This window comes from Trichechus manatus, unplaced genomic scaffold (assembly GCF_000243295.1).
Source record: "Trichechus manatus latirostris isolate Lorelei unplaced genomic scaffold, TriManLat1.0 scaffold00078, whole genome shotgun sequence".
NCBI classification, from domain to species: domain Eukaryota; kingdom Metazoa; phylum Chordata; class Mammalia; order Sirenia; family Trichechidae; genus Trichechus; species Trichechus manatus.
In genome coordinates, this window is record NW_004444014.1 from 11,165,426 (window position 1) to 11,188,509 (window position 23,084).

A 23,084-nucleotide genomic window follows, 5' to 3' on the forward strand; every position below is an offset into this window, starting at 1 on the left:
CTGATAAGGGCCTAATCTCTAAAATCTCCAAGATACTGCAAAACCTCAACAACACAAAGACAAATAACCCAATTAAAAATGGGCAAAGGATGTGAACAGACACTTCACTAAAAATATTCAGGCAGCTAACAGACACATGAGGAAATGCTCACGATCACGAGCTATTAGAGAAATGCAAATCAAAACTACAAAGAGATACCATCTTGCCCCAACAAGGCTGGCACTAATCCAAAAAATACAAAATAATAAACGTTGGAGAGGTTGTGGAGAGACTGGAACACTTATGCACTGCTGGTGGGAATGTAAAATGGTACAACCACTATGCAAACGATTTGGTGCTTCCTTAAAAATCTAGAAATAGAAGTACCATATGATCCAGCAATCCCACTCCTTGGAATATATCCTAGCGAAATAAGAGCCGTCACATGAATAGACATATGCACACCCATGTTCATTGCATCATTGTTCACAATACAAAAAGACGGAAACAACCTAGGTGCCCATCAACAGACGAATGGATAAACAAATTATGGTACATACACACAACGGAATACTATGCAATGATAATGAACAATGATGAATCTGTGAAACATCTCACAACATGGATGAATCTGGAGGGCATTATGCTGAGTGAAATTAGTCAGTCGCAAAAAGGACAAATATTGTATGAGACAACTATTATAAGAACTCAATAAAAGGTTTAAACACAGAAGAAAACATTCTTTGATGGTTACAAGGGTGGGAAGAGAAGGGGAGGGGAATTCACTAACTAGATAGTATATAAAGATCATCTTCGGTGAAGGGAAGGACAACACACGATACAGGGAAAGTCAGCACAACTGGACCAAAGCAAATGCTAAGAAGTTTCCTGAACACATCCAAACACTCTGAGGCACAGAGTAGCAGAGGCTGGGGCCTGGGGACCATAGTTTTGGGGGACATCTAGGTCAACTGGCATAACAAATTTCATTAAGACTATTCTGCATCCCACTTTGGTGAGTGGCGTCTGGGGTCTTAAAAGCTTGCAAGCAGTCATCTAAGATGCATCAATTGGTCCCAACCGCCTAGAGTAAAGGAGAATGAAAACCACCAAAGACACACAGAAGATATTAGCCCAGGAGACTAAATGTCCCCATAAACCAGAGACTCCACCAGCCTGAGACCAGAAGAACTAGATGGTGCCCGGCTACCACCAATGACTGCCCTGACAGGGAACACAACAGAGAGTACCTGATGGAGCGGGAGAAAAGTATCGAGCAGAACTCAAATACATGTAAAAAGACCAGACTTAATGGTCTGACAGAGACTGGAGGAACCCCTGAAACCATGGCTCCTGGACGCTCTGTTAACCCAGAACTAAAACCATTCCTGAAGCCCAAAGATTAGATTAGACAGGACTATAAAACAAAAAACAATACACGTGAGGAGTGTGCTTCTTAGTTCAATCAGATACAGGAGACCAAATGGGTGGCTCCTATTTGGAGGCAGGATTAGAAGGCAAGAAGGGACAGGAACTGGTTGAATGGACACAGGGAACCTGGGGTGGAAACGGGGAGTGTGCTGTCACATTGTGGGGACCGCAACTAATGTCAGTCACAAAACAATGTGTATAAATTTTTGTATGAAAAATTAACTTGAACTGTAAACTTTCACCTAAAGCGGACGCACGTACACACACGCGAAAGATAAATAAATTAGCTTCCTCCTCTCTCAGTTTGCCCATTTCAATATATTTCTTTTATCCAGTCTGTTTCTCATGTCAAAAACCTTAGAGTCATCCTCGACACCGCCCTCTCCTTACTGCCTTCTCCCTAAAAGTTCCTATTGGTTCTACTTCCTAAAGAGATTATGGTTTTGATTGTTCGTAATCCATTTCAACACCTGGGTCCCAGTCATCTTCATCTCTCATCTGTACTAATAGCCTCAATGGTTTCCCATTTGTACTCCTGCTTCTCTCCACATAGCAGCCAGAGTGAGCTTTTACAAACAGATTCTTATTATCCCTTTAGTGACATTCCCTTGCACTTAAAGTACCCTCAATGTCCTGTCCCTTGCCTGCTTTTCATTTTTTGACATGACTCTTTGCTTCACTAGTTACAATCCAGCTACAATGATCTTCTCTTCATATTCCTGGAATGGGACAAGTTATTTCTGCTTCAAGACTTTAATATTGCTGTGTCATATGTTACAAATGTTTTTCCTCTCTTAATCTCCCCGCTTTCACTTTTTTTTAACCTTTTACAAGACTTGTTTTTGAGAATATACACAGCAAAACATACACCAATTCAACAGTTTCTACATGTACTATTTAGTGACATTAATTACATTCTTCAAGTTGTGCAACCATTTTCACCCTCCTTTTCCAAGCTGCTCCTCCCCCATTAACATAAACTCACTGCCCCCTAAGGTTCCTATCTAATCGTTTGAGTTGCTGTTGTCAGTTTTATCCTTAAAAGAGCACAATGCTCATGGCAGACATTTTTTACTAGTTAAGCTAAACTACTGCTTTGGTTTTAAGAAGACTTCAGGGGATATTTTTGGTTTAAGGTTTAAAGGTTATCTCAGGGCAATAGTTTCAGGGCTTCATCTAGCCTCCAAGTCTCCAGAAAGTCTGGAGTCCATGAAAACTAGAAATTCTGTTCTGCATCTTCCCCCTTTTGATCAGTATTCTTCCATACACTCTTTGATCAAAAGGTTCAGTAATGGTAGCTGGGCACAATCCAGTTCTTCTGGTCTCATGGCAAAGGGGGCAATAGTTCATGGACACAATTAGCCACACATTCCATTTCTTCCTCCTATTACTGAGTTTCCTTCCTCCTCTGTTGTTCCAGGTGACTAGAGACCAATTGTTGTGCCTTGGATGGCTGCTTGCAAGCTTTTAAGAACCCAGGCACTATGCAATGAAGTAGGAGGTAGAACAGAGCACTAAATATGTTATTATTCAATTAACTGGATGTCCCATGAAACCATGACCCTAAACCTCCAAACCAAGGAATCAAATCCCATGAAGTTTTTGGTTGTACATAAGCAGCTTCAGCAGCACTCTTTTTTTTTCTTTAGTTGTTGTAAATATGTCTATCACACAACTTTTGCCAATTCAACTTTTTACAGGTGTACAACTTACTGACAGAACTTAAAATAATCGGCTGTTCAACCCTACTCAAAATAATCGGCTGTTCAACCCTACTCGTACTCATTGAGGTTTCTTCCATCACCAGATACCGAAACTCAGAACTCCATAAGCAATAACCCCCCCTTTCCCTCTCTCTCCTGTGCCTGGTAACTACTAATAAACTTTAGTCTCTATACATTTGCCTTTTCTTGTCTTTTTATATAAGTGAGGTCATACAAGATTTGTCCTTTTGTGATTGACTTACTTCACTCAGCATAATGTCTTCAAGCTCCATCCACACTGTAGCATGTACCAAGACTTCATTTCTCCTACTGGCTGAGTAGTAGTCCATTGTATGTATGTACCACATTTTGTTTATCCATTCATCTGTTGATGGGCATTTAGGTTGTTTCCACCTTTTTGGCTATTGTGAAGAGTGCTGCAATGAACACTGGTATATAAGTCTCTGTTTCAGTCTTTGCTTTCAAGTCTTTTGGGTATATATCTAGGAGTGGAATTGCTGGGTCATATCATAGTTCTGGAAACCCTGGTGGTGTAGTGGTTAAGAGCTATGGCTGCTAACCAAAAGGGTGGCAGTTCGAATCCCCCAGGCGCTCCTTGGAAACCATATGGGGGCAGTTCTACTCTGTCCTATAGGGTTGATATGAGTTGCAATCAACTCGACGGCACTGAGTTTTTGGTTTTATGGTAGTTCTATTTTTAGTTTTTTGATAAACTGCCACACTGTTTTCTACAACAGCTGTACCATTTTGCATTCCCACCAGCAATGGATTATTTTTTTTTTACTTTTTAATACAAAAGAGCATATATAGTAGTCATATATACTTTAATAATAATAATAATAAAATAAATATTTGTATAGGAAAACCTGTCAGAGAAGGAAATGCAAATATTTTCTACTAAGAGAAATAAAGAGAAAAGTCAAAGGCAGAAAACTTACGAGACAGAAAAACAAGGCTGTCCTATCGAGTTCCGGCTCTCACAGGTTTCACTGTGTATTTACCATCCACCTATTCTTCTCTTGGATAGCTATTATTCATCCTACCAGATATCAACTGAGGATATATCATTTCCTCAGAAAGATCTTCCTTAACTCTATTATCTAAATTAAATTAGATCAGCCCAGTTGTTTTTTTCTCATAATACTCTGTTCTTTTCCTTCATAGCATTTATCACAATTTGTAATTATTTATTTATATGGGCTTATTTGTTTAATATCTGTCTCCCTCATTAGCCTGGAAACAATATGAGGGCAAAAACCATGTCAGCTTTGCTTACCTTGTATCCTTCGTGACAAATACTCAATAACTAATTGTCTTAGTTATCTAGCATTGCTATAACTGAAATACCACAAGTGGGTGGCTTTAACAAACAGAGACTTATTTTCTCACAGTTTAGATGGCTAGAAGTTTGAATTCAGGGTCCTGGCTCTACAGGGAGGTTTTTATCTCTCTGTCAGCTCTGAAGGAAGGTCCTTTTCTCCTCAGGTAGTTTCCTGGTTCCTTGGAGATTTCCATGTGGCTTGGCATCAATCTTCCCCCATCTCTGTTCCTTTCACTTGCTTGTTTAATCTCTTTTATATCTCAAAAGAGACTGACTCAAGACATGCACTATACTAATCCTATGTCTCATTAACATAACAAAGACAAACCATTCCCAAATGGGACTGTAACCACAGGCATAGAGGTTAGGGTTTACAACACATATTTTGGGGGGACACAATTCAATCCTTAACACTAACAAATGAACCTACATTGCTCTAGTTATGTTCTTTAAAAATCTTTTAACTGCTCAAATAATATAAGAATGTTTTCATTTTAAAACTCAAATATATAGCATTATATAAAGAAAAATGAAAGTGCCCCTTCAACACACTATCTCCCAACCTAATGCTAATCCCACTCCCCTTCCCAGAGATCATTGTTAACAGTTTGATATGTATACTTACAAGTCTTTTTTAGTATAATTACATGTATATATCTGTATATACAAATACACAGACATATGCACATAAATATTTAACAACTTAAATTAGGTTATGCTTTTGTACTGATCTACGATATGCTTTTTCACTTAGCAGCATGTTTTGGAGATTATAACACAATAGTGCATATAGATCTACCTAATTCTTCTAAACTGTGGCAGAATATCCTGTTTTATGGATGAACCATTGTCCTTATTCAAAAAAAAATCCCCATAGCTTTTATTATCTTACTCCAGCTAAATTTTGTAGTTAGAATTCCTGTTCTGTTTATCTCCAGAAAAAAAATCAGTATTTGGTCATTAGTGTTGATTTAAGGGCAATTTGCTTGAAAACATTTCTGTTAAAGCATGCTATCCTTGAACTTTGTTTCTACCACATTCACAAAAGATAATGTCGACACAACTTGCTTCAATGAGCAGAAATAAAATGGCTAGACACTGTGAAGTGTTCAGGAAATCTCAGATAAAATAGCTCAAATTTAGGTTTGCTTTCACCATGCCATAAGCTGGCTAGGTTCATGAAAATCTAGTCTCTATCATCCTTTCTTGCTGTGCGTCAGGGTTGTATCCTTTCACCATACTTAGTCAATCTGTATGCTGAGCAAATAATCTCAGAAGCTGGACTACATGAAGAAGAAAGAGGCAGCATCAGGATTGGAGAAGACTCATTAACAACTTGTGACATGCAGATGACACAACCTTGTTTGCCGAAAGTGAAGAGGACCTGAAGCACTTACTGATGAAGATCAAAGGCCACAGCCTTCAGTATGGATTGCACCTCAACAGAAAGAAAACAAAAGTCCTCACAACTGGACGAATAAGCAATATCATGATAAAGGGAGAAAAGACTGAAGTTGTCAAGGATTTCATTTTACTTGGATCCACAATCAGCACCCATGGAAGCAGCAGTCAAGAAATCAAATGACGCGCTGCACTGGGCATATCTGCTGCAAAAGACCTCTTTAAAGTGTTAAAAGGCAAATATGTCATTTTAAGGACTAAGGTGCTCCTGACCCAAGCCATGGTGTTTTCAATCGCCTCATATGCATGTGAAAGCTGGACAATGAATAGGGACGTCTGAAGAATTGATGCTTTGGAATTATGGTGTTGGCGAAGAACACTGAATATACCATGGACTGCCAAAAGAACAAACAAATCTGTCTTGGAAGAAGTACAGCCAGAGTGCTCCTTAGAAGCTAGGATGATAAGACTTTGTCTCACATACTTTCGACACATTATCAGGAGGGACCAGTCCCTGGAGAAGGTCATGATGCTTGGTAAAGTAAAGGGTCAGCAAAAAAGAGGAAGACCCTCAATGAGATGGACTGACACAGTGGCTGCAACAATGGGCTCAGTCATAACAACAATCATGAGAATGGCACAGGATTGGGCAGTGTTTTGTTCTGTCGTATGCTGGGTCGCTACGAGTTGGAACTGACTGGATGGCACCTAACAACAACAACATCATCATCCTTTCTTAGATATTGAATTTTGGTAGGTATAACTGATCCCTATGTGATACCTAGTTTTTTCTCACATTCATGCCAATCAGCCCCCACAGTCTATGTACAAGGCATTGAGAGCTTAGATATCATTCTGGTACAGGGACTGGAGAGGTTATAGAGTTCCTATAGGTTCCCATCTGACTTCTTAATGCTATAGTTCTATTGCTCCAGTTAAACTGAAATCCTATTGGCCGAAGAGCTTAACTTCTATTTTCACGCAATTTTGTGGTTCCAGCCTCCAGATACTAATAAATGATATGTTAACATCATTTATTGTGCTAAGGCTCTTAAAAGTGGATCCCAGTTGATGAAACTGTTACTGTGACAAGTTGCTATCATTTAAACAAAGCTGTAGCTAGACACTTTCAGCAAAGGAAAGCAATGTAATGGGCTAAATTCACATGTATACATACTTCCAATAGATTACCATTATAATTTATCTATCTTAAATTACATGGCTTTTCAGACACCAGTGAGATACAGGTAGTAACAAAGTGAGTAACTATGGAAGAATTTGGGAATCCTTAAGCCTGAGACTTTGTTAAAGGAGAATATAATATCTTATCCTCATAGGATGATCATAACTCTACTATGGTATTTCTGGTAATAGCTCCAAATGAATATTCTTCATAAAAATATCTATACTGAAGGTAGTGGTAAACACTCAGCCTCTGGAATTAGATGCTGGATTTGAATCCTGATTCTACTGATTTCTAACTATGTGACCTTGGGCAAGTTACTTAACTTTTCTAAACTTTAATTGCTTCATCTATGGGGGGGGGGAACCAAACCAAACTCGTTGCCATTGAGTCGATTACGACTCATAGAGACCCTACAGGACAAAGTAGAACTGCCCCATAGGGTTTCCAAGTGGCGCCTGGTAGATTTGAACTGCCGACCTTTTTGGTTAGCAGCCGCAGCTCTTAACCACTATGCCACTATGAAGGGGGGTGGGGGGGGCGGTAAAAACAACAGTGCCAATCTCCCTGAGTTATTAGGATTTGTTGTTGTTGTTAAGTGCCATTGAATTGGCTCCAACTCACAGCAAACCTCCATATAACAGAATGAAATGTTGCCTGATCCTGTGCCATCTTCACAATTGCTGCTATGTTTGAGCCCATTGTTGCAGCCACTATGTCAATACATTTCATTGAGGGGCTCCCTCTTTTTCACTGACCCTCCACTTTACCAAGTGATGTCCTTCTCCAGCAATTGGTCCTTCCTGATGATGGGTCCAAAGTAAGGGAGACGAAGTCTCACCATCCTTGCTTCTAAGGAGCATTCTGGCTGTACTTCTTCCAAGATAGATTTGTTTATTCTTCTAGAAGTCTACAGTATATTCAATATTTTTTGCTAGCATCTCACATCAGCAATGATATCCCTCGTTGCACGTCCTCTTTGAATTTGGCTTGAACTTCTGGCACTTGCCTGTCAACATATGGCTGCAGCCATTTTTGAATTATCTTCAGTAAAATTTTGCTGGCATGTGATCTTAATGATATTGTTGGATAATTTCTGCATTTTGTTTTATTACCTTTCTTTTGAATGGGTATGAATATGGATCTTTTCCAGTTGGTTGGCCAGGTAGTTGTCTTCCAAATTTCTTGATGTAGATAAGTAAGCACTTCCAGCGTTGCATCTATTTGCTGAAGTATCTCAATTGGTATTCCGTCAATTCCTGGAAGACTTGTTTTTCGTCAATGCCTTCAGCTTGTACTTATTACTTCAATGCCAGAGTTCTTGATCATATGCTACCGTCTGAAATGGTTGAACATTGACCAATTCTTTTTGGTACAATGACTGTGTATTTTTTCCATTTTCTATTGATGCTTTCTGCATCATTCAATTTCCTTTTTTTTTTTTAATTGTGCTACAGAGCAAATTAGTTTTTCATTAAATAGGTAATGCACAAATTGTTTTGTGACATTGGTTGCCAACCCCGCAATGTGTCAACACTCACCCCTTCTCCACCCTGGGTTCCCTGTTTCCATTCCTCTAGTTTTCCTGTCCCTTCCTGCCTTCTCGTCTTTGCTTTTGGGCTAGTGTGCCCACTAGTCTCGTATACATGACTGAACTATGAAGCATGTTCCTCCTGTGTGTTATTGTTGGCCCTATAGACCTGTCTAATCTTTGGCTGAAGGGTGAACCTCAGGAGTGACTTCAGTACTGAGTTAAAAGGGTGTCCGGGGGCCATACTCTTGGGGTTTATCCAGTCTCTGTCAGACCAGAAAGCCTGGTCCTTTTTTTTTTTGTGAATTAGAATTGTGTTCTACATTTTTCTCCAGCTCTATCCGGGATTCTCTATTGTGATTTCTGTTAGAGCAGTTGGTGGTCGTAGCCAGGAGCCATCTAGTTGTTCTTGACTCAGTCTGGTGCAGGCTGCGGTAGTTGTGGTCCATTAGTCCTTTGGACTGATCTTTCCCTTGTGTCTTTGGTTTTCTTTATTCTCCTTTGCTCCAGATGGGGTGGGACCAGTAGCTGTATCTTAGATGGCTGCTCACAAGCTTTTAAGACCCCAGATGCTACTCACCAAAGTAGGATACAGAATATTTTCTTTACAGACTGTGTTATGTCAGTTGAGCTAAATGTCCTCTGAGACCATGGTCCCCAGACCTCAGTCCAGTAGCTCAGTCCCTCAGGGCGTTTGGATGTGTTTGTGAAGCTTCTATGACTTTGCCTTGGTCAGGCTGTGCTGACTTCCCCAGTATTGTGTCCTATCCTATCCTTTACCAAAGTCATCACTTATGTACTACCTAGTTAGTGCTCTTCCCTCCCCATCCCCCTCCTCATAACCATCAAAGATTGTTTCTTTCTGTGTGGAAATATTTTCATGTGTTTTTATAATAGTGTACTCATACAGTATTTGTCCTTTTGTGATTGACGTATTTCACTCAGCATAATGCTCTCCAGATTCACCCACGTTGTGAGATATTTCACAGATTCAACATTGTTCTTTTATTGCATGGTATTCCATTGTGTGTATGTACCATAGTTTGTTTATCCGTTCATCTGATGATGGGTACTTAGGTTGTTTCCATTTTTTTGCTGTTGTGAACAATGCTGCCAATGAACATGGGTGTGTAAATGTCTATTTGTGTGACAGCTCTTATTTCATTCAATTTCTAGCTCAAAGAATTCTTCAATATTGCAACTTGAGGCTTGAATTTTCTCTTCTGTTCTTTCAGCTTGATAAATGCTGATCATGTCCTTCCCTTTTGGTTTTCTAATTCCAGGTCTTTGCACATTTCATTATAATACTTTACCTTGTCTTCTTGAGCCACCCTTTGAAAACTTCTGTTCAGCTCTTTTACTTCATCATTTCTTCAATTTGCTTTAGCTACCCTGCACTGAGGAGCATGTTTCAGAGTCTCTTCATTTTGGTCTTCTTTTTTTTCTTTCCTGTCTTTTGAATGCTCTTTTACTTCCTTCATGCATGATGTCCCTGATGTCATCTTATAACTTTTTTGATCTTCGGTCATTAGTGTTCAGCATGTCAAATCTATTCTTGAGATGATGTTATTGATTGAATTGTGTCCCCCCAAAATACGTGTCTACTTGGCTAGGCCATGATTTCCAGTGTTGTGTGATTGTTCATTATTTTGTCATCTGATGTGATTTTTCTATGTGTTGTAAATCCTACCTCTATGATGTTAATGAGGCAGGATTAGAGGCAGTTATGTTAATGACGCAGGAGTCAATCTACAAGATTAGGTTGTATCTTGAGTCAATCTCTTTTTAGATAGAAAAGAGAGAAGTGAGCAGAGAGAGGAGGATGTCCTACCACCAATGAAGGTCCAGGAGGGAAGCACATCCTTTGGACTTGGGGTCCCTACACTGAAAAACTCCTAGACCCACCCAAGGGAAGACTGATGACAAGAATCTTCCCGTACAACCAACACAGAGAAAGCCTTTCCCTGAGGCTGGCACCCTGAATTTGGACTTCTAGCCTCCTAGACTGTGAGAGAATAAATTTCTCTTTGTTAAAGGCATCCACCTGTGGTATTTCTGTTATAGCAGCACTAGATAACTAAGAAAGATAATCTCTAAATTCAGGCCGGATGTACTCAAGGTCATACTTAGGCTCTCGTGAACTTGTTTTGATTTCCTTCAGATTCAATTTGAACTTGCATATGAGCATTTATGGTCTGTTCCACAGTTGGCCCCTGGTTTTGTTTTGACTGATAATATTGAGCTCCTCCATGGTCTCTTTCCACAGATGTAGTTGATTTGATTCCTCTGTACTCCATCTGGCGAGGTCCACATGTACAGTCATCGTTTGTGTTGCTGGAAACAAGTATTACCTAAGAATAAGTCATGGGTCTTGCAGAATTCTAACAAGTGATCTCCCACATCTATATCCAACATCATATTTTCCAACTACTGATCCTTCTTTTTTGTTTCCAACTTTCACATTCCAATCACCAGCAACTATTAATGCATCTTGATTGCACGTTTGATCAATTTCAAACTGTAGCAGTTCATAAAAACCTTCAATTTCTTTATCTTTGGCATTAGTGTTTGGTGCATAAATTTGTATAATAGACATATTAACTGGTCTTCCTTGGAGGAGTGTAGATATTAACCTATCACTGAAAGCAATATACCTCAGGATAGATCCTTAAATGTTTTTGATGATGAACGCAACATCATTCCTCTTCAATTTGTCTTTCCCAGCGTAGCAGACCATATGATTGCTAGATTCAAAATGGCCAATACCAGTCCATTTCAGCTCACTAATGCCTAGGACAGAGATCTTCAAGTGTTCCATTTCAATTTTTACAATTTCCAATTTTCTTTGTTTCATACTTCATATGTTCCATGATTTCATTATTAATAGGTGTTTACAGATGTTTCTCCTCATTTTAAGTTGTGCCACATCAGCAAATGAAGGCTTCTGTCAGTTTGTTGTAGTGTGATGGCTTGCACACTGCTGTGATGCTGTAAGTTACGCCACCCATATTTCAAATACCAGCAGGGTCACCCATGGTGGACAGTTTGTAGGGGAGCTTCCAGACTAAGACAGATTAGGAAAAAAGGCCTGGAAATCTGCTTCCAAAAATTAGCCAATGAAAACCTAATGGATAACAAAAGAATACTGTCTGATATAGTAGTGCTGGAAGATGAGCCCCTCAGTTTGGAAGGCACTCAAAATATGACTGGGAAAGACACGCCTCCTCAAAGTGGAGTCAACCTTAATGACACAGCTGGAGTAAAGTTATTATAATAATATATATAAATTCTGCATCACAATGCCTGGCATATAATAAGTCTTTAATAAATAGAAACTATTACTATTATTATTTTTTACTTTGTTGTTAGGAAGCAGGATGTAGGCAGAGAAACGGAGATTGGATAGACAGAAGAATCAGAGAGAACTCTGGAAAAAAATGCCATGAAAGCTATTATATCAAAATGTTTCAGGAATAAATGCAGAGTGAAATGATTAAAGAAAATTAAAGGTGGAACCAACTGAAAGGGGCCTGAAAAATCATTTGTATGGGAGAATTTTCTGCATGGAAAAAAAAATACCATACAAAGTCAAATGAAGAAAAGCTGGAAAAAATATTTGTGACTTGTTTTAAAAATGGATACTTTTCTTCATATGAAGGAGCCCTGGTGGCATAGTTGTTAAAGTGCTTGGCTGCTAGCCAAAAGGTTAGTGGTTTGAACCCATCAGCTGCTCCACAGGAGAAAGATGTGGCAGTCTGCTTCTGTAAAGATTTACAACCTTGGAAACCTTATGAGGCAGTTAGCTACTATGTCCTGTAGGGTCGCTATGAGTCAGAATTGACTCAATGGCAGTGGGTTTGGTTTTGGTTTTTCTTCATATGTAAGAGCACCTATAATTCAAAAAGAAAATGCAGTAGAAACATGGACAAAAGACAGAAACAAAAGTTCACAGAAAAGAAAATACAAATGACTCAAATATAAAAATATTCTTAACTTCACTCCTAATAAGAGAAATGCTAATTACAACTACAAGATACCATTTTCGCCTCTCAGACTGGTAAAATAATAAATTGTTTGATTATACACTGCTGGTGAAGATATAAAATAGGCACTTTCAAAAACTGCAGGTGCTATGTTCTACATCCTAGTTTGGTGAGTACTGTCTGGGGTCTTAAAAGCTTGCGAGTAGCCATCTCAGATACATGTCTGGAGCAAAAGAGAAAGAAGCAAACCAAAGACTCAAAGAAGAAACTATTCTATAGGACTAATAGCCCACACAGACCACGGCCTCATCTATCCCGAGACTAGAAGAACTAGCTGGTGTCCAGCTACCACTACCGACCATTCTGACCAGAAACACAATAGATAGTCCCACACAGAATGGGAGAAAAATGTAGAGCGAAACTCAAATTCTTAAAAAAGGCCAGATTTACTGGACCAGTAGAGACTGTAGCTCTGAGACATCCTTTAGACTTGGAATGGAAACCACTCCCGGAAGTCACCTTTCAGGTAAATAACAGAATGGCTCATAAAATAAACATATCACCAGTGAGTACTGAGCTTTTTAAAAAAATCACTATATACAATACCAAATGGTCAACATTTACCCTAAAGCAAAGATGAGAAGATTTGGGGGGTGGGTGGGAGGAGAAGGTAGATTAACAGAAAAGGAACAACCAGAGTGGAAATAAGGAGCATGTTCACACATTGTGAAAAATGTAACCAGTGTCACTGAACAATATGTATAGAAATTGTTAAATGGAAACCAAATTTGCTGTGTAAATTTTCACCAAAAACACTATAAAATATTATAAAATGATTGCAAGTGGGAACATAAATGGTACAACCTTTATTGAAGCAGTTTGTCAATATCAAAATTTAAAATGAATATATCCATGACCCACAATTCCACTTGTAGGAATTTATTCTACAGATATCCTCACACATGCACAAATGGTATGTATAGGAATATTCATTGCAGCACTGTTTACAATAGCAAAAGACTGAAAATAACCCATATATTCATTCCCTGCTAGATTGGTTAAAGGCATTGTGGTACAACCATACAATGGAACATTGTACAGCAATTTAAAAGAATACCCAGTTCTACAGTACACACACTCATATATATATACCCAAGACTGTACATACATAATTATCCCTGAAAGGACATAAGAAAAACTGGTAGTGGTTACAATCAAGGAGGATACCTGGTTGGCTGGGAGACTGGGCTGTGAGAAAGTCTTACTTTTCACTACATATCCTTATGAATTTGTACTTTTTAAACAAGACAATAATTATAAAAACAATTTAGTTCTCTGTCTCCAACAAGTGAATATTTAAACTAGTTGAACCAGAAATGCCTTAATGGATTCCTCCCACAATCTGTGTAGTCCAGATTTTATCTAGAAGAACACTATGAAGACATGATTTAGAGAAGAGCAGAAAATTGCCTTTTATGGAGATTCCTGGACAAGAATAAATAAAATAAAATGTCCAAGAGTAGTGATACAAGCCCATAATCCTTATTTGCAATTCTGAAATCTTAAAAGTACTGAAAACGGAAAGTTTTTTCATAACCTTTTTGCTAGCAACATCTGACCTAACTCAAATTTATTTGGTCACAAAATCTGACCTGAACTGATATGAAGCTATGTACACTCTTTATTTATTCCACTTAATGTAAATAATCATGCATTATATTGTACTCCATATGGCATAGACACCACGTGAACTTTAGAAAGTATCCACTGTCACTGAATTGTACACACAGAAATTGTTGAATTAGTGTATGTTCTGTTGTGTATATTCTCAACAACAACAAATAAATTAAAAAAAAAAAAATCCTGAATTCAAAATACATTTGGCCCCAAGAGTTTTGGAAGAGGGACTGTAGACATTTATCATTTTCTCTCTTGGCTATCAGTCCTGAGTTAAGTCTTTACACAAACATATTATCATTAGTAGAAACAGCCTTCTGTAAGTTACCCAGTCCTTTCCTTCAACAATGCCTACCAATTAAGGTCACGAGATGCCTACTCTTGGCTTTCTGTTGTTGTTGTTGTTTGGGATTTTTGGTAAAACACTCTCACTACGCAAGCAATGTACTTACGTCAGAGATTTTGATATGGAAAGTAAATTTGATAATTTGTGCAACTATAAAGATGAAATTATTTAAGAAGATTTTTTTCTTCCTGTCATTGTAGCAGGAGCTGCACATAGATTAAAAAACAAACAAACAAGAACTGCCACTCCTGCCCCCATGACTGTACTTCTGAGTAATGGAAAGCTTAAGTATTAGAAAAATTATCATAATTATTTTCTAGTATTTTAATCATTTTGTGAAATCATGGTGTTAGATAATGGCCATTTAATATAAAATATTCTCTTTTCTAAAGAACTGAAACTTCCTACTAATTGTGAATTAAAGTCTAATTAAGTATGGCTGGAAGCCAGTATGACAAATGAAATGGATAGACCCCAACCTTGACTGTATTGAGAAAAAAGCACTGTTGGACAGCTTAGAGTCAAAGAATGTTACCTGCTAGGAATGTTTCCATAGCAGGAATAGCAGTAAGCTGGCTGTCAGAGAACATAATGCAGAAACCAAAACCAACAAGTGCTTGCCTTGTAAATCCTACTAGACCAAAATGACGCTAGTTTACCACCCTGTTTATTAGCATGCACTTCAGAAAGTTCAGGACACGTATGGATATGCATCCATTTCATTTTATGCTACACATTATTGAAAACACAATTCTATAACATAAATAATTCATCTGTGCATTGTTTGAAATTTAAGATTACAAAACTGAATGGTAGAGTTCTGGTTTATGACTGTTTATACTTTCAAAGAGAAAGACAATTTGGATCGATGGACTTTATAACCTTTATATGAACCTATTAGAAGAACAGCCCAGCAGAAGAGAAACATCCTTCCCTTCCCCTGCCACCTTCAGCCATAAACAAAACCAAGCCTTCACGTTGCTCTAGTGGGGGCAGAATGAGCTAGAGATTAAGGTGTTCTGCTTGCCCTCACTGCCACAGCTTTAAGCTGGGAGACTAGAACTGATGGCCAGCAAGCTGAAACGGGAGTTCACTGGAAGTTAGGAGATTCTTCCCATTTAACATAGCAGATTATACCCCTTCCACACTCTGGTTACAAAGAAGGCAGTACAAGTTGCAGAGGGCACAATCACGAAACAACAGAAACTAGTGCATATACAATTACAGAGCGCCCCTACTTTGTTCATAGGTACGGAGAGCTCCCAGAACTCCCATTACTTAAATGGTTGGTCAGGATTGTAACTTGGTCTCCATGAAGAAGTATGTTTGGGTTAAGACATAACTCTCAATTGGTGTCTACGGCATCTCAGATAAAAATTAAAGATGAGAGAGGGAACATCCAGTCTTTTCGGGTGGATATAGACAACAATACACAGTATGTACCTTGAAAAAGGCAACTGCCCTACTCCCCTATGAAATGCAACATAGAACACTCAGGGTGAAGCAGATGATATGGTGCAAATGCAAGTCATGCTGGATTGGCTTTATGTTAACCAGAATGTTGTCTCAGTGAATATGCCTCTGACTCAGACTATGATAAAAGATATGACAGAGTGCACCTAATGTCACTCCCATGTTACTTTGTTATGGGGTGAAGAGGAAGGAAGATATTGTACTGGAGACTATAATTGACTTACTGTCCCAAGTTCCTTTAATGGGCTTTACTGAGGTTGGGAAAATTAGAATGATTTAGCAGAAAGGGAGGAAAGTAAAGCAGACAGCAAAGGAGAAAATAAGGGTAGCCAGCCAAACAGGGTGGAAATATTTTGGTGGTTGTTAAAATACGGAATGGGTAAAGCATAGCTCGGGAAGAAACCAGAATTTTTATGGAACGTCACTGAGACTAGGGGGTGACTGGGTTTCTCATAGTACTCTGGCAGTAAAAGGACCCAGGCAGATCTGCTTTCTCTCCCAGTTTGGGAGAATTTAGAAAATTAGATGATAAGGAAAAGCTTAATGAATTTGTTATGAAACATAAGAGGTGTCAATAAGAAAGAATGAATCTGACGAAGACTGATGGGGACACCAGGGTCTCCTGGCTGATTACAGTTGGCCCTCGTCCAGCAGAGTAACTGAACCTGACTTCCCTTGTTTGGGCCAAAATCAGTGATAAATGGCAGGAAGGAGGGAAGAGAAATGGGTAAATGGGTTATGCTGAGGTGAAAATCCAACATTATTTTGGTGTCTCAAGAGAGGCTCAGAGTAAGAGAATAATATTCTTTCTCAGTTCAACCCTCAGATGCTCAGATGGGTGAAACAATATGTTTGTCAAAGCCACCTCTGTTTCTGACAAAGTAGAATGGCAACTGGTACACTTGAGTGGCATTCTCCAAGAAACACCTTTGTCCTGTGTTACTCCTAACCAGGAAGATTCCATTTAATCACATTTTCTTCTACAAAGAAATTCACTCTAATTATACTGCGTAACTCCTAAGGTAAATTCTGAGAGAAACTACATTCTCATTCCAAGAATCAACCCTTCTAACAGGACAATCTAGGCAATTTTATTTAGCATACCTAATTCCCACCTGGAGTCCTGGTGGTGAAGTGGTTAAGAACTCAGGCTGCTAAGCAAAAGGTAGGCAGTTCGAATCTACCTGCTGCTCCTTGGAAACCCTATGGGGCAGTTCTACTCCGTCCTATAGGGTCGCTATGAGTCAGAATCCACTTGCCAGCACACAACAACAACAATAACAATTCTCATCTGCGTCTTTCTTATTTATTCATGGAGTGGTGAACGCAAAGAAGGGTTTTTGGTTTTTTAACTTTCAGATATCTCCCAATTTAGAAAAACTTAATCTAAAGAAAGATAAGTGAATAAGAAGTGACTGACTGAAATCTGTATTTCATTGAAAGAAACATGGATTTGGAAGAAAGTATGCTACATACTAAAATATTAACAGTGGTGTATACAGTGTATACAGTGGGTTGTTGTTGTGTGCTGTCAAGTTGATTCTGACTCATAGTGACCCTATGTGACGGAGTAGAACTGCCCCATAGGGTTTCCTAGGCTATAATCTTTACAGAAGCAGATGGCCAGGTCTTTTCTTCAGCAGAGCTGCTGGTGGGTTTGAATCGCCAACATTTAGGTTAGCATCTGAGTGCTTAACCATTGCTCCACCAGGGCGGTAGGATTATATTTAACATTAGATTTAAACGTTACTTTTAATAATTTGTATTACCATTGTAATTGTCCCAAATGAACATATAGGGTTAAGTGACTGCTGCCAAATCACTGGTGTTAGTTTCTTTAACAACTCATTAGCAAACAAATTCTTTAATGGATTCTCCCTAGCCCGTACATACAGCCCTCTAAAAAAGCATTACAGTTGATATGAAAAAGTGTATGCTGGGTGCCCATGTCACAGCCAATTCATTTTAATCAGCAGTTGCAGCCTGACTTTGGGACCAAAGTCTGAAGGTGGTGGCAAGAAAGTAAATTTGAAATCATTCATTACAGGCCATTACAGTATTTAAAATTTTTTAAAAGGCTACATGAATGTATTTCTTAGACGTTAATGTTACATAAATGGTCCTCAGGTGGTGCAAATGGCTAAGTGCTCAACTACTAGCCCAAAGGTTGGCGGTTTGAACCCACTCGAGGGCACCTCAGAAGACAGGCCTGGCGATCTGCTTCTGAAAGGTCATGGCCTTGAAAACCCCATGGAGCAGTTCTACTCTACACACGAGGTCGTCAGGAGTAGGAACTGACTGGACAACTAACAATAAGAACGTTACATAATTTTTGGTATTAAGTTATAATTTTAATTTTGTGATATCTTTGATCTTAAGCATCTGGTATGAAAAACTTCTGTATTTAGGTTTTTATTTCATTCTTTTAAAATTTAAATTTTAACCAAATATCCAATTTAAATAATGGGGTCTGATTTGTTTCTACCATATTTGCTATTAACCTGTACCAGACTTCTCCTTATACTCATAGCTTTCTCTATTACAATTTTTTTTTCTCTTTCAAATAAACAGACATGTGAAGGGCAGATTTTAATTTTTTGCCAGCAATGACTAGTTAAAATAAGATTTTGGCCCCAGTCTGCTGCTTTTTATCTCCGAACACTTGAGGATATTTTGTGTTTCAATCAAGAAATTCATGATAATCTGTACAAATGAAATAGTACCAGTTGTTGTTAGCTGCTATCCAGTTGGCCCCTGACTCATGGTGACCCCATGTACAACTACAAATGCTGCCTGGTCCTGCGTTATCCCCATGATCCCTTGGGGATCGAGCTGTTGTGATCCATAGGGTTTTCACAGGCTGGTTTTTTAGGAGTAGATCACCAGGCCCTTGTTCCTAGTCTGGAAGCTCTGCTGAAACCTGTTCAGCATCATAGCAACATACAAGTTTCCACTGACAGACGGGTGGTGCTGTGCATGAGTGCATTGGGTGGGCATCCAACTGGGTTTCCTGCATGGAAAGTGAGAATTCTACCACTGAACCACCAATGCCCTATAGTACCAGGAGCCAGTGTTAATACAGAGTTTTTTTTTTTTTTTTTTTTTAACCTCTTTTGAGCCTTGGGGCCATACTCACCCATATGGAAAGCCATATTAGCTGAAAAGAATTTTCTTTTTTCTTCTTAAATAACAGACAACTTTTTACCAACAGATTTTCACCTGTCTTTGTTTGGAGATCTCAAATGGTATCAATTTTACTTTCTTTCAATTTAAAATGAACCTGACACAGGGATTAACCCTTTATGCAACATAGGAGCAGAGAGAGCACAAAAGACTGTGAAGTCTGCAGGGCTTGAAATTAAAATTTTTGCACTGATACAAAAGACTCGACTGAAGTAACAATACACTGTTACAATCCTGCCATGAAATCTCCTGGTTTGAATAATGCCATGTGACCTTACGATCAGTACATCAGTAAAAACATTTTGCTGTTCACAAAAATAGATGTATCAAGCCTCCAAAGGAATAAGTAAAAGAACTGGGGCAAGCTGTAGTGAAGCACAAACTTACTGAAGGTGCCAGTTCTGGAAATGACACTCAGTTCTAGCAGCACATGGACCAGGAGCAAATGGAAACTGCAACCCTAGCTGAGGGTAACTCATCTATGTGCATCAAAGCAATCGCCACTGACGCTTAACTCGCCTGTTGTCCACAGCGCTCATGACTCCCAATGATTCCAGTTCCAGTCTCAGTGTTAGTTCTACCACTAATAGCTTGTTAATTTGTAAATTAGTGGTTTGTGTTAAAATTATTATCCCCTCCTGAGATGAACCACCAACGTTCCAGAGTACCAGGAGCCAATGTTAATAGAGAGGTGTTTTTTTTTTTTTTGTTTTTGCTTTTGTTTGTACCTCTTTTGAGCCTTGGGGACTGTCATAGATTGAATTGTGTACCCCCAAAATATCTGTCAACTTGGCTAGGTCATGATTCCCAGTATTGTATGATTGTCTACCATTTTATCATCTGATGTGATTGCCCTACGTGTTGTAAATGCTATCACTATGATGTAATAAGATGGATTAACAGCAGTTATACTGATGAGGTCTACAAGATTAGATAGTGTCTTAAGCCAATCTCTTTTGAGATATAAAAGAGAGAAGCAAGCAGAGAGACAAGGGGACCTCATACCACCAAGAAAGAAGCACCAGGAGCAGAGCACATTCTTTGGACCTGTGGTTCCTGTATGGAGAAGCTCCTACTTCAGGGAAAGATTGATGAGAAGGACGACAGAGAAAGAAAACCTTCCTCTGGAGCTGACACCCTGAATTTGGATTTATAACCTACTAGATTGTGAAAGAATATATTTCTCTTTGTTAAAGCCATCTACTTGTAGTACTTCTGTTACAGCAGCACTAGATGACTAAGACAGAATTTGGTACTGAGAGTGGGCTGCTGCTCTAACAGATACCTAAAATGTGGAAGTGGTTTTGAAATGGTGAATGGATAAAGGAGAGGCAGCGGCAGAAGACCTACAGCAGCAGAGGAGCGGCAGCGGCAGAGAACCAGCAGCAGTAGAACCAGAAGACCAGCGTGAGACGGCGCTGGAGCTGACCCACGGAGCGAGAGAGCTGAGCGCCTGTGAGCAGGACACTTGCTTCCTGGCGGAGTAGGGTATCCCCAGGCACTTATCAGTGGAGCTAGGCTTGCTGACCCACGGAGCAAGAGAGCTGAGTGCCTTCCAGCCGAAGTTTACTGGTGGAGTAGGGTGCCTCCAGGCACTTATTGGTGGAGCTGCAGAGCTTTGGAACACTTGCTCCAGAAGGGCAGTTGCGGGCGTGAGTCCTGAGGGCCAAGAGGCCAAGGAACACAGGACACCGAGCTGCCTCAGTTTCAAAAGGTATGGACTTGACCCCCGGGGTGCCAAAGGGTGGAGCCATGGCCTCTGGTGTTTCTAAGGATGGAGTTGCCACTCAGATGGACTGGGAGAATGGTGTGTCTAAAGCCGAGGGAGCAGAGCTGCTGTCACAGTGGGCCTGAAAGCCCAGGGCTGAGGGGCCTCCGCTCAGAATCTGGAGAGTGTGGCCAATACTTAGAGTCTGGAGGGTAAGGCCATTGTATAAATTCTTTCAAAGAACAGAGGATTATTTTCAAGCCTTGAGGACTAATGTAATGTGTTCTGCTGACTTGCTTGGTGCCGGTTATCCCTTCTTTTCCTCCAGTTTCTCCCATTTGTAATGGAAATGTCTAGCTTGTTCCTGTTCTGCCATTGTACCTTTGGAAGCAGATAACTTGTATTCTAGATTTCACAGATGAAGAGGAATTTTTGGATTTTGGACTTGGAGTTGATTTAAGACATTTGCTATGATATGATGGGGTGAACATGTTTTGCATGTTGCAAGGATGTGACTTTTTGGGGGCCAAAGGGTAGAATGTCATCGATTTGAACTCTGTCCCCCCAAAATATGTGTATCAACTTGGCTAGGTTATGATTCCCAGTATTCTATGATTATCTACCATTTTATCATCTGATGTGATTCCCCTACGTGTTGTAAATGCTATCACTATGATGTAATATGATGGATTAATGGCAGTTATATGATGAGGCCTACAAGATTAGACAGTGTCTTAAACCAATCTCTTTTGAGATATAAAAGAGAGAAGCAAGCAGACAGACATGGGGACCTCACACCACTAAGAAAGAAGCACCAGGAGCAGAACACATCCTTTGGACCCGGGGTTCCTGTGTGGAGAATCTCCTACTCAGGGGAAGATTGATGAGAAGGCCAACAGAGAGAAAGCCTTTCTATGGAGCTGACACCCTAAATTTGGACTTGTAACCTATTAGACTGTGAAAGATAAATTTCTCTTTGTTAAAGCCATCCATTTGTGGTATTTCTGCTACAGCAGCACTAGATGACTAAGACAGGCCACGTTCACCCATCTGGAAAGCCGTATTAGCTGAAAAGGATTTTTTTTTTCTTCTTAAATAACAGATAAGCTTTTATCAACAGGTTTTTACCTGTATGTGTTTGGAGACCATAAATGGTATCAACTTTACTTTCTTTCAATTTAAAATGAACCAGAGACAGGGATTTCAGCTTCTACCAGAGTCTGGTTCTTCCACCACCAGTCCGTTTCTCTTCAAAGTCCAGCAGACAGGAGCTGGCTGTGGGGTGTATCAACTGGTCTCTTAAAGTTTTATTTTAGCAGCAGCACATTTCTCAGCCATGAGCTGAAACTGTGAGGAGAGCAGATATGGGACTGGATGGTGTGAAGGGACACTGACTGAGGACTTTCCATTGAACTAGCTGGCACAGCACTTCCACATAAGCATGCCAGTAGGGCACCACTTCACTAATGGAGAACATTTAAAAGCATCCTAATGAAAATCCATACAGAATGCCGTTTGTGGTAAATAGTCCGTTCTGACCCTAGTAGAGCAGGTTTTCCGAGGCAAGACACTCCCAGCCTTCATTAGGTTATGCCAAGTGCCAAGTACATGACCATGGTGACTTCTGTAGGGTGGACTTCTTCCAGGGTAGAGAAAAGAGACAGCCCTCGACGAGGAGTAAGCTTAATATCCCATCCCTCGGCATGGACTGGCATGGTGCCCCAGCTCTAGCCTTCCTAAAAAAAGAAACAACAAAAAAACCTGTTGCCATCAAGTCAGTTCTGACTCATGGTGACGCCATGTGTTACAGAGTATAACTGCTCCACACGATTTTCTTGGCTATAAGATTGTGAGGATGGTGCAGGACTGGGCAACGTTTTGTTCTGCTATACATAAGGTCACTATGAGTCGGAACGGATTTGATAGCACCTAACAGCAACAGCAAATCTTTTTTTTTTTTTAATTTTCCTTATTGTACTTTAGATGAAGGTTTACAGAACAAATAGTTTCTCATTAAACAGCTAGTACACATATTGTTTTATGACAATGGTTAACAACCCCACGACATGTCAACACTCTCCCTTCTCAACCTTGGGTTCCCTATTACCAGCTTTCCTGTCCCCTCCTGCCTTCTAGTCTTTGT

General features: G+C 39.6%; 1 protein-coding gene across 5 annotated transcripts in view; it reads right to left on the reverse strand.

Moving 5' to 3' along the window:
- The window catches only part of KIAA1328 (KIAA1328 ortholog), a 354,269-nt gene that overhangs the window by 30,093 nt on the left and 301,092 nt on the right, over positions 1-23,084 (reverse strand). The window contains exon 11 of one of the 5 annotated variants that reach the window (XM_023735437.1): positions 22,142-22,677. The exons of 3 other annotated variants lie outside the window; for them this stretch is intronic. In XM_023735437.1, coding sequence (XP_023591205.1) covers positions 22,530-22,677 — 148 coding nt within the window. In that variant the 3' untranslated portion in view covers positions 22,142-22,529. Of the gene's footprint in view, positions 1-22,141; positions 22,678-23,084 lie in introns of those variants that run through there. One more of the 5 variants, XR_002824781.1, reaches the window with a different exon arrangement.